Below are 12,927 nucleotides of genomic sequence, written 5' to 3'. Positions count from 1 at the left end.
CTCTGGTTGGCGTGGTGAATGAAGGACAGGTATTGGAATCAAAGTGAGGTCTTCCACATGGGAGTGACACATTTCATATTAAACCCCCAGGCCAACCAGTCCACTCTATGTAAACTGCGATCATTCATGTTTGTTCCACCATCTTGGTTACTCTTCCCTTTCTGTCCTAAAGTTCAGCCACAGAGATGTTTGGAAAGAGAGACAAGACCAATGAGAACCAGGAGTCCAAAAAAAAAAAAGCCATGCAGAATAGTTCAGAAAAAATTTCCTGGGCTGCATGTCATCGCCTCTAGATGAGTGAATTAAAAAAACAGCACCCTTAAGTTTGAGTTTTTATTTTATTTTAAACTAGTAAAAAAGGCCCGTTTCGAAACGCTATGAAACAGGCGCTAGCAAAGTAAATTCCCACCCATCTTCCCTTCCTTCCCTCCCGAGTTCCATACCCCTCTCCCTCCCTTCCTTCCTTGCTGCGTTGCAGAACTCCCTCCCTCCCAGTTCAAGGGCTCCACCCGAAAGACATCCACACACCCACCCCCACCCACACACATGTCCCTCCCTCCCAGTTCAAGGGCCATCAAGCCCCTCCCACCGCGCTCCAGACTACCCCCTCCCTCACATTCAAAACCCCCCTCCAACATTCTGAAGCCGGCAGCCTTGCAGTGAAGCCTGAAGCCTGAGGTGTTCGTAGGCATCGTAATAGCTCCGCCCACATTCTCAGCTGATTCCAAGGCAAGGGGAGGAGTAGGTACTCCTCCCCCTGACTAGGAATCAGCTGTCACTGCGCTGCTCCCTGCCACTTCAGAGCAAGTGGCAAGGAGTGGCGCAACAACCCCCCACCCCAACAGCACATCCACCCCCACCCACATGTCCTTCCCTCCCAGTTCAAGGGCCATCAAGCCCCTCCCACCGCGTACAAGAATACCCCCTCCCTCACATTCAACCCCCCCCTCCGCTTTAATGACCCCTGAACCCCCCTACCGCGACCCTTTGTACAACACTCTTCCCTTCCGAAATACCTCCCCTGAAGCCGTTGTGTACCTCTGCTGAGCTGACGGATCAAGTTCTGTTCTTTCTTGGCTGCGGGACGTGGCTTCATGATTGAGCATCTGTTAAGTCTATGTGCTTGCGTCTGACATCAGACGCACGCACAGAAACTTCCACTGATGCACAATCATGAAGCCATGCCCCGCAGCCGAGAACAGAACTTCGGATCCGTCAGCTCAGCAGAGGTACGCGACGGCTTCAGGGGAGGTATTTCGGAAGGGAAGAGTGTTGTACAAAGGGTCGCGGTAGGGGGGTTCAGGGGTCATTAAAGCGGAGGGGGGGGGTTGAATGTGAGGGAGGGGGTATTCTTGTACGCGGTGGGAGGGGCTTGATGGCCCTTGAACTGGGAGGGAAGGACATGTGGGTGGGGGTGGATATGCTGTTGGGGTGGGGGGTTGTTGCGCCACTCCTTGCCACTTGCTCTGAAGTGGCAGGGAGCAGCGCAGTGACAGCTGATTCCTAGTCAGGGGGAGGAGTACCTACTCCTCCCCTTGCCTTGGAATCAGCTGAGAATGTGGGCGGAGCTATTACGATGCCTACGAACACCTCAGGCTTCAGGCTTCACTGCAAGGCTGCCGGCTTCAGAATGTTGGAGGTGCTTTTTATTATATAGGATGCTTCTTGTTTTGGAGCATGCTTCTCTATTTTTGTAACAGTAATTACACATTGGGGGAGGGGGAAGCGAAAATAAATGTTAAATTGATCAAAACTGTGTATTTAAGAAATGCAGTATAGTGTACAGTATTTTCATGAGGTTAAAAAATAAATGAAATATATATTGGTAGCACGGGGATTGGTAATACACATTTCAGTACCGTTGAACGTCTGTATTCATTTGCATGCCAGCATCAGTCACCTACTAATAACTGGTCCAACTTTCGGATCCAAGCAGTCCTCAGTCTCTTCGGTTGCTCTTTCTGGATCTATAAACTGTTTAGAACCTCTGTTGTGCTTTTAGGAAGTGAAGCAGGAAATAAATCAAAGGCTAACAATCAGTGACTTTCTGATTAAACCAATTCAGAGAATAACGAAATACCAGCTGCTGCTCAAGGTGAGTTGAGTGTTAATTTCCATCTGCTGTCATCTTCATTTCCAAGTGCCCTCTTTTCAAACTGCTTAGCTGATCCTGTTTCCACACCCTCCTCTCCCCCTCTTCCACCCTGAACAAGACTTTGGTGTTGGGGGCTAAAGATTGTAGCATAACATACATGAGCAAGTATGGATCATTGCACTAAGGGGGCGTATCTATATGTGGGTACCTCCATTGGCGCCAACTCCATGGGTGCTGTGGGAGCTCGAGCACCCCCAATATTTCCCCGCCGGAACCGGAAGTTCCCCAGGAGCCAGCCCGCTGCCCGACCTCTTCTCCCGCTCCCACAACAGTCCTTCGCCTGCCCCTCGCCTTCCTGAATGCCGCCCATAGCTTAAGTCAGCAGTAGTAGTGAAAGGCGAGCAGGCTCGGCGAGTCGATTCTTCAGCCTGCCTTCCCTTCTCGTTGTTCTCAGCTTTGCCTCTGGTCCCGCCTTCATTTCCTGTTTTCTGCTCATTCTCGCCTTTAACTACTACTGCCGCCGGGACCCCGGTAAGATGACTTCTAAGTTATGGGCGGCATGCAGGAAGGCGAGGGGCAGGCGAAGGACTGTTGTGGGAGTGGAAGAAGAGGGGGGCCTGGAACTCGGAGGGAGGGGGGCCTGGAACTCTGAGGGAGGGAGGGCTGGGGCTGTAAAAAAAAAAAATTAAGCACCCCCAATCATTTTGAAAAGTTGGCTCCTATGGGTTACCTCCCTTTTGGGCACCCTAAAGTCTATAATATAACAGCATCTGAGTGCCCAGCTTCTTATTGTCCAATCTCTAATTTTGAGTATGTTACATTATTGTAACATCATTTACTTGGGATCCTCTAAATATTTGCTAAGGTTGCAATCTACTCAAAATACTGCTCTTCGCCTGAAATACTGCTTGAAAAAATATGATAGCGTACAATTGTATTTTAAAAAGTCACTGGCTTCCAGTGAGTTCTCTTTAAATTCTTCCGTATTCTATATAAAGTAGTTCATGAGTGTCCCATGTATTTTTTTTTGTATCTCATTTAATTTTTTCTCAAAAGATCAACAGGTTTATTTGCTTTTCCTTCTCTAAAAGGAATGAAATGATCTAGGATACTGAATAATTATCTTTCATTTCAAGCTGCTCGTCTTGATAAAGATGTTGAGATCCTTGTGTTTCCTTCAAGTTATTTTCAGTTTCGAAAACAAATTAAAACCTATTTATTTAGGAAATTTGTTCTTCATCAGTAAGTAGATTAGGTCAGATTTATTTTTCGCAATGTTAAGTAGAGGTTTGATTGTACTTCCTGGAAATGGTCCAGCTTTATAACGTGATCCGCCTTGAACCATGAAGTATGTGGCGGAATATAAACTTTAATGTTAATAATACAGAATACTAACATATCCCAGCACCTAAAATCTGGGCCCTGACAATAACAGCAGCCATAGACCTGATGTAGCAAGACTCATGTAAGTGGGAGGCATGCCCATGCTGCCTCCATGTCAATGCCTCCTTGCATGTAGGTGCCATCCCTTGGGATCTGTGAAGATCCCCCAAAATTGGGCATGCAGGGCAGATTCTTTCATAAATTAATGAGGTATCGATCAATAAGTTAATTGGCATCAATTTGGATCCTTGCTCGCATTTGACCTAGTTGCTATAACATCCGCACCTTAACGTCATAGTGTGCAACTCGAAAGAGGCTATGGCCATGGGAAGGGGTATGGGCGGCTTAGGGATGTTCCCAGAAATTAGTTGCAATGTTGGAGAATAATTAGATTGTATGCTGAACTGTCATCAGATTTTAAGTCTTCACGTCCAAAGTTGGGCCTGGGAATCCGCTCTAAGTGCTATTCTATGAAGGTCGTTTAGCACTAAGTGACCGTTATAGAACTGGCGCTTAACACAGATCTTAATAGCATTTACCTTTGGGCGCCATTTATTGAATCCAGGCCCCATTCCGCTTATACACACCCTTACAGAACAGCGCTGAGCTTCACAGCCTCCACTTACATATACAAATACAGGTGCTGAGTTTACAGAATTGCCCTTGAGAAAAAACAAACTATAATATTTTAACTAACTGCTGATTCTTGCCCCTGAGATGAACTGCTATACATTAAGTGGCAAGATAGAGTTCTCTGAGCGTTGTGTCTCAGGAGGAAAAGACTTCAGAAACTCCGTATTGAGTATACCCTCCAGACGGCGCTACAGCCCAGATAGGTGTATTTATAACCTTTCATAAATCGTGGATAATAGAGTATAAGATTGTGAAGAACAGGAGAAATGTCTATCACGTTTAGTTTGGAGGTTTTTGACTAATGAGGAACCTGTATCATAGTCTCAAAATTGAGTATGCAATGAGATCTATGAAAATTGATTATGCAATGAGATCTATGACTGTCTGTGATTCACAATATCTGTGTGGTGAATACAGAGTTTCTGAAGTCTTTTCCTCCTGAGACACAACGCTCAGAGAACTCTATCTTGCCACTAAATGTATACCTTGAGAAAAAAAACGGAATTTTACAGAACAAGCTGGTCGTGGACAGCAGATCCTTTGTTAGAATGAGATCCTTCAGAAATGCTTTGTAGCACAGAACCATTAGTACGCTTACCCAGCGAACGTTCAGAAGGCAGTTGTAGAACTCTCTTCCCTTGATTATGCCACACTTCAAAACATGGGAAAGAAAAACACTGAGAGCAAACAAGTACGGATTTCTCAAAACATAAACATCAAAAATTGAATAAAAATACCTTCATAATGTATTTACATTAAATATATCTAAACAAAATGCAAAGGTTTGCAGACCTGTATTGAAATCCAAGCAACAATAAACAGGAGTACATAATATACAACATGAAAAAGCCCAGCAAAAAAAAAAACAGCACAAACCACGAACGATCTGCTTGGATTAAGCAAACGAAATGGAAAAACGAGGATGTGCCTGAGAAGGATGTGTCATCTGCATGTGGACTTTCCTGGGGACCTGTATAGGGTGAGGGGGAGGAATGTCTGATTGAGCATCAGATGGCCGATTTTATGCAGGTCAGATGCCTTTTACAGGTGGAAGATACAATGTAGCAGAACTAAGGTCCTCTGCCTGGCCGTCCCAGGACCATCAGTAAGGCCAAAAATGTGACACTGAACTTTATTAAGAGTGGAATTGCGTAGTTCTAGGGAGCATTGTCAGCTGTTGTGTCCTGTACAGCATATGCATCTTCTGGGTCAGTGAGACACCCCCCCCCCCCCACACACACACACACACACACACTCATAACTTCCTAATACTGTAAAATTGTGAAAGACAATTAACAGAACTTTACTGTTGTACAATCCTCCTCAGGTTCCTAGGACATACAGATATCTAGATCTATGGACAAATATAAGCTAGATTCTTATTGGATTTGTAAATTCTATCAGTTAAAATATCTTGTGTGATATTTTGATCTCCAAGAATTATTTTGTTTGTTCACATGAAGTGTGTGAGTGCTCTGAGATCTGTGTTACCTTTTTTAGGACTTCCTGAGATACAGTGAAAAGGCTGGACTGGAATGTTCTGACATAGAGGTATGTATTCTGTCCATACACCCTTCTGCAGAGTTTAGACCTGAATAGAGCATATAGGCACAGTTTGTGTTACTGTTGGCTTAAATTTGGGGCCTTCTAGATAAGGCTGATTTCAGTGTATTTAATCTTATTACATTTATCTAGTTTGCTGTGATATTTCATGTACTCAGTGTGAGGAACTAGGTAGTGAAGAGAGCATTTTATGCCAACGATGAAACGTTGGGGCCCTTTTACTAAGGCTCACCGAAAAGTGGCCTGTGCTGGTGTAGGCATGTGTTTTGGATGCGCGCAGGTCAATTTTTCAGCGTGCCTGGAAAAAAGGCTTTTGTGTGTGTGTGTGTGCCGAAAATGGACGTGCGGCAAAATTAAAACCAACGCGTGTCCATTTTCAGCCTGAGACCTTACGGCCACCCATTGACTTAGCAGTAAGGTCTCACGCACTAACTGAGCGGTAAGGGGCCAGTGCACGTAAAATGCCAATTACCGCCGGGTAAGCGCCACAAGGTAGAAAATATTTCTATCTCGTGTTTTGGGTGTGCGTCAAAAATGGAATTACCACCCGTGGCACGCAGTAGCCAGGTGGTAGTTCCAATTTGCCTCACGTTGGACACGCATAGGCGCCGACACGCCTTAGTAAAAGGCCCCCCTCTGTAGTTGAAGCTGACAAAATCTGAAGGTGTGGGTTCTAAACCTGTTTCTGCTACTTATTTGGCTCACAGCGTAACACCCATGTTTGCTATAAAAAGGCAACTGTGGGGCAACCAGTGCCTCCCAAATCAGGTCTGAAGCATGAGGAAAATATCTTGCAGGCTACACTGCTTCCAGGACATATGTAGGCCTATCTTTCACTGTGGGTCATGAATCTGAGGTTAAGAAAATGGGAAAACAAAATCACAAGGGTTCTAACCCCTAAAGGTGACAGTAACCTTACAGATGTTAACTCAGGGCTTCCCAAGCCTGTCCTTGGGGACCCAACAGCCAGTCAGGTTTTCAGGATGTCCACAGTGAATATGCATGAAATAGTTCTTTTTTTTTTCATAAACTAGAGATTAAATATGTACAGATTTGTTCCTGCAGATGTATTGTGGATATCATGAAAGCCTGTTTGCTATAAACATGGTTGTTAACACTGTTCTGTAATTCTGCTGATGCACGTCTAACGTGAGTTTTAGGTGAGGGTAGTTGTGACCTATTTTAGATTATTTCATTTTAATTTATTTTGGAGTTCTTGGATGGCAAAAGCTGATCTTCTCTAAACTGATCACTTTTTGCTTTACTGACAGAAAGCGGTGGAGTTAATGTGCCTTGTACCAAAACGTTGCAATGATATGATGAACCTGGGACGCCTTCAAGGCTTTGAGGTAATACAACATTTTTAACTCTGTTGCCATTTTGGGCTTAACAGTGAGAAGTGCAGGTTTCTGCACCTGGTAGATACCTGGGTTCCCAAGTTGAAAATCAGAGAGAAAATTGGGCAGGACTGGATCCTTTTAGATAGTTAACTCTAGTGATTCTATTGCGAGGCCCAGGGTGATTCAACTAGATCAGGCCTCCCCTTGACCCCAAAGACTGAAAAGTGGCATGGGGACACTTTAATTCCAGGCCTAGTACTGAAATTTCCACAGTGTGGGCCAGCTAAAGGTCCTGGCTTGCTAGGTGATATCAAGTTTGGGGCTGCATCAGTAGCCTGGGGCCCTTATAATTCCTAAGTCCAGGAAAATGGTCTTGATGTCTTTCCTATCAACTCTCCACCAGCACTATCCCTTCCCCCCAAAGGACAGCTATGATTACCAGGTAGGGCTGTGCATTCCTTAGAGCTTCTGGATACAAGTGACACTTGCAGTCAACTCAAGCACCTATCTCAGAGGCCATGACTGTTTGAGTAGGAGGAAGGCCAGAATCCTTGAAGGTTAATCAAAAGCATGGTGAATGAGAGCAGATTGAAGGAGATTGCTGGAAAACATGAAAGATACTGCAGTGGAATTGGTCAGTTGTCTGGAGAAAAGCAAACAGATAACCAAAGGGTAAGGTTCAAACACAACTGAGTTTATCACCCATATTCTATTGACAAGGTTAGGGACCATGCATGATTTTTGTGGTAAAACAGCTTTCTTCCAATAACCTGATTACCTTAGATGATGGTTCAGGTTTATTTCATTTACTACTACTACTACTACTATTTAGCATTTCTATAGCGCTACAAGGCATACGCAGCGCTGTACAAACATAGAAGAAAGACAGTCCCTGCTCAAAGAGCTTACAATCTAATAGACAAAAAATAAATAAAGTAAGCAAATCAAATCAATTAATGTGAACGGGAAGGAAGAGAGGAGGGTAGGTGGAGGCGAGTGGTTACAAGTGGTTACGAGTCAAAAGCAATGTTAAAGAGGTGGGTTTTCAGTCTAGATTTAAAGGTGGCCAAGGATGGGGCAAGACGTAGGGGCTCAGGAAGTTTATTCCAGGCGTAGGGTGCAGCGAGATAGAAGGCGCGAAGTCTGGAGTTGGCAGTAGTGGAGAAGGGAACAGATAAGAAGGATTTATCCATGGAGCGGAGTGCACGGGAAGGGGTGTAGGGAAGGACGAGTGTGGAGAGATACTGGGGAGCAGCAGAGTGAATACATTTATAGGTTAGTAGAAGAAGTTTGAACAGGATGCGAAAACGGATAGGGAGCCAGTGAAGGGTCTTGAGGAGAGGGGTAGTATGAGTAAAGCGACCCTGGCGGAAGATGAGACGGGCAGCAGAGTTTTGAACCGACTGGAGAGGGGAGAGGTGACTAAGTGGGAGGCCAGCAAGAAGCAGATTGCAGTAGTCTAAACGAGAGGTGACAAGGGTGTGGATGAGGGTTTTGGTAGAGTGCTCGGAAAGAAAGGGGCGGATTTTACGGATGTTGTAAAGAAAGAAACGACAGGTCTTGGCGGTCTGCTGGATATGAGCAGAGAAGGAGAGAGAAGAGTCAAAGATGACCCCAAGGTTTCGAGCTGAGGAGACAGGGAGAATGAGAGAGCCATCAACAGAAATAGAAAACGGGGGGAGCGGGGAGGTGGGTTTGGGGGGGAAAATGAGAAGCTCGGTTTTGGTCATATTTAATTTCAGGTGGCGTTGAGACATCCAGGCAGCAATGTCAGACAAGCACGCTGAAACTTTGGTTTGGATGCAAGGTGAGATATCAGGGGTAGAAAGGTAGATTTGGGAGTCATCAGCATAGAGGTGGTAGGAAAAGCCATGGGATGAGATTAATGAACCAAGGGAAGAAGTGTAGATAGAAAAGAGGAGGGGACCAAGAACAGAACCCTGAGGTACACCGACAGGCAGAGGGATAGAAGTAGAAGAGGATCCATCAGAGTGAACACTAAAGGTGCGGAGGGAGAGGTAGGAAGAGAACCAGGAAAGGACAGAGCCCTGGAATCCAAGTGAGGACAGGGTTTATTTCATTTGATCACTTAAGGGAATCCATCAAAGTAAAGTGCAAGTAGACAATATAAAAAACTCAGGACACCAAGTATCTGAAAGGAACTCCAACATATTGGTGGAGATGAAATGATCAGAGATGGTAAAAGAAATCCTGGATGAGTCAACAAGCTCAGGCTGAAAAGACTGACTGACTGTAACATGCTAGAAAAAACCGTTGATGGGGAACGGACACAATTTCAGGCTCATCCCAGCAGCTTCTCTAGATCTTTAATCGGGGTTCTTGAGCTATGTGTTAGCACGTTGACTGGTGCATGGTTTTCCAATGCCAGTAAAATTCATTAAAGCATTATGCTAGAATGGTCTAAGTAGACTTTCACTTCCTAAGCAAAAGGGGAGGATTGGGACTCCCCAATCTTTGGCTGTATTGTAAAGCAGTGATTATTAGGACATTGAAAGATCACCATGATCAGTCTATTGAAAAACACTAGGTGCAGATGGAATTGGGAATATCTGTCCCCTTTTTCAGTAGTTAAGATGTTCTTAAAAGAAAGTGGTATGCTAGAAGAACCAAAAGCTATGACCACTGGATATGTTTTTTTTTTTTTTTTTTTTAAGTGTCTTCAGGGATCACTGGGAAGCACTTAGGGTGCAGTTAGGAAGAATCAGTAAGGTACATCCATGTAGCTGTTTGAGGAACCATATGCTGTTCTCCATAGATTACTTCAGACTCTTAAGAATGACACTAGAATCACTGGATATGAAATATTGTAAAGATTTATGCCCACAGGGGAGGATTATATTGCTCCAACAATTGCAAGATCTTATAGGAAGGATAGCCCCCTTCTTTCAGTATTTTCAACTTTGTGGTCTTTTTCAGGGGGATGACATCTGTGATGGTTTGAACAGGAGACCCACAGAGCTAGAGATAATACTGTTTACAACAGTAACTAATAAAAAGCTGTTATCCCATATCTATATGGCTCTGTTGGATTTACCTCCCCAGCAAGATAAACCTCGTGAAAAAGTGTGGGGAAAAATGGCTTGGAATATCTTTAGAACTGGACACCTGGTTGCAAATTTGAGCCTGTTAATCGGTTCTCAGTGGTCACTAATTACCAGCAAATGCAGTATATGTTGGCGATGAGGCTGTATTGGTATCCTGCCAGAGTTCTGACGCAGTCCTCTGGGGGTGGGGGAAAGTATTTTTGCTGGAGGGATTGTGGATATGAAGGGGGGGGGGGGGCGGTTAACATTTGTGGTGGGATTGCCATAAGATCCAGACCTTTTTGGACCCAAGCCTGGGGGCAGTCACAAAAATGGAGCGGAGTTTCTTGCCATTTAAAGCCAGAGATATGTTTACTTGGTTTACTTTTTATAGGTCCTCCAGCTCTTCAAATCAACAATTAGTATTATCACTATTATTAACAGCCAGAATGACATTTGCAAAAGGGATGGAGAGATCTGGAAGGCCCCGCTGTTAGTTGTTGGCGTCAAATATGTGCAGAATTAAGAAATTATGAAAAAATCACTGTGGTGCACACAGGTCAGAAAGAGCACTTTGAATTAAAATGGGCCAGTGTCCCTTTCAGGGGCGTAGCCAGACACCCAAGTTTGGGTGGGCCTGGACCCAAGTTTGGGTGGGCAGAACTCCGCCTTGTCCTACAAGTGATTTGGTTTCTCCCTCTCTCGCCTGCATGCCATATGGTCTTTCAAACATCCCCTCTCCCCCGTATACCTTTTAAATAGCAGATTTTCACCGGCAGCAAACAGTTGTTGGGAATTTTTGGCTGGTGGGGCTTGGGGTCCCTGCCAGCCACATTATAGGTGTGCTGCTACTTGGTGGGGCTGAACCTAAAGTGGGTGGGCCTGGGCCCACCCCAGCCCACCCTTGGCTACGCCACTGGTCCCTTTATAATTCCTAAGGGATGGGGCAACACTTCTCGGCATGTTTTAGGGGTTGCTGCTCTGCTTGTTAGAAGGCAGTTGTAAGAACTATTGGTGGGTTTTGTTACATCATTGCTTCAGATTCCTACTTCCCAGGGATGGTGGAATGGTGGGGTGGGGGGGGGGGGGGATTGGGGGTGAGGGGAGAAGGGGGTGGTTGAAAGGGTTGGAAGAGTGATGGGGTCCCAAAACTGGTTTTAACTTGTGTTGGATCATCAGAAGTTTGCATGACTTTGTATTGACTTTTCTTGTTATTGACTACTGTTGGAATCCTACTACAGGCAGGGCCGGTCCTAGGGTCTCTGGCGCCCCCCTGCAGACTTTCAGTTGGCGCCCCCCCCCCCCCCCCCAGCTTCTCCTTTCTCTCTTCTCGTACCCTGCCCCTGTCCAGCGATTCTCCTTCACCCCATCCCCCTCCCATTTATGGCCACCTGCCCACCCTCTTCTCCCCCCCACCATCCCCCTTTTTCTTCTTGCCACCCTGCTTGGTTTAAGTCTTTTTTAATTTACCTCCGTCCCAGCGGCTGCGTCTTTTCAAAGCCCTGCCCGTGTCTAGCCTTCCCTCCCTTCGTGAGTTTGTTCCCTCGAGGAAATGATGTCAGAAGGCGGGACTCTGCGGGAATGAACTCACAAAGGGAGGGAAGGCTAGAGACGGGCAGGGCTTTGAAATGACGCGGCCACTGGGATGGAGGTAAATAAAAGATTTAAACCCCGAAGGGTGGCACGGTATGGCGGTGCAGCACCGCAGCGGCGCCCTTGAAGGCAGGCGCCCCCCTGCGGTGCTTATCTCGCTTACTGGGTTTGACCGGCCCTGACTACAGGTAGCCAACACAAATTGAATAATTAAAAAAAATGACCTATCCAGTCTTCCCATCCATGCCATCTACTATCCTTTTCTTTTCCTTAGAGATCCTCTGTACTTCTCTGAAGCTTTCTTGAATTCAGATATTCTCCATCTCCACCACCTCACTAGGAAGCTGTTCATTTATTCACATCCTATTCTGTGAAGGTTACTCCTGAGTCTGTCCCCCTTCTTCCTGCGCCCCTCTTTCCAGAGCTTTCTTTCAATTGAAAGACTTGCTGCTTGGGTATTTGGAGATTTTTCATCTAGGTTTTTTTTTTTGTTTTGTTACATTTGTACCCCGCACTTTCCCACTCATGGCAGGCTCAATGCAGCTTACATGGGGCAATGGAGGGTTAAGTGACTTACCCAGAGTCACAAGGAGCTGCCTGTTGTGTATTAACAGCACATGTTAACAACAAATAACATGCTAACGGTGTTCACATGTACGAACTGTTAGTAAATGACCCCTATATTTGCTTTATTTAATATGCTATACACATCCATGGGTGGTGATATTTCAAAAAGGCCTGCACCTTGTTCATCTTAAATGACAATTTTTAGCTAGCTGAACCAAAGTTACCAATGTTTATGTCCACGGATTGACAAAATGTTTTTAGTCAACTAACAGCCAAGAATGATGGTCTTTTCAAGTTAGAAAATGTTCTTGAAAGCGAATGATTTTTAAAGAGAAGGAAAATAAGATTTAAATTGGAGACTGAAGCTGTTCACATGAATGTTTCAGCTGTGCCAGAACTTTACTTCCTGGAGCCTAGTTGGATAGGAAAATCAACAAAGCAGATCATGATGAAAAAATGTAATTTATTAATAGATATATTAAAAATTATATACAGTACAGCCCGACACAGGCCATGTTTCGCCCAGCAGGGCTGCTTCAGGGGCTACACAATGATCCTCTACTGTCAAAATATGGTAGATTTGATGAAACCAAATGTACTGAAGACCGCAGTTGTGAATCTTCTAGTATATATGTTGAAAAAAACAGCTCAACCAAATAAACCAGAAAAATATGCTGACATAAGATATGTCGGACACTTTGCTTTCTTG

The 12,927-nt window shown here is 45.0% G+C and overlaps 1 protein-coding gene across 3 annotated transcripts in view; it reads left to right on the top strand.

Moving 5' to 3' along the window:
- KALRN (kalirin RhoGEF kinase) overlaps positions 1-12,927 on the top strand; it is a 1,371,746-nt gene that overhangs the window by 1,267,741 nt on the left and 91,078 nt on the right. For all 3 annotated transcript variants that reach the window (XM_030208706.1, XM_030208704.1, XM_030208705.1), the window contains 3 exons: positions 2,003-2,095; positions 5,612-5,662; positions 6,946-7,023. In XM_030208706.1, coding sequence (XP_030064566.1) covers positions 2,003-2,095; positions 5,612-5,662; positions 6,946-7,023 — 222 coding nt within the window. The remainder of the gene's footprint in view (positions 1-2,002; positions 2,096-5,611; positions 5,663-6,945; positions 7,024-12,927) is intronic.

The sequence above is a fragment of the Microcaecilia unicolor genome, chromosome 7, assembly GCF_901765095.1.
Source record: "Microcaecilia unicolor chromosome 7, aMicUni1.1, whole genome shotgun sequence".
Lineage (NCBI taxonomy): Eukaryota > Metazoa > Chordata > Amphibia > Gymnophiona > Siphonopidae > Microcaecilia > Microcaecilia unicolor.
The sequence above is the reverse complement of the archived record's forward strand: the minus strand, read 5'-3'. Positions and strand labels throughout refer to the sequence as shown.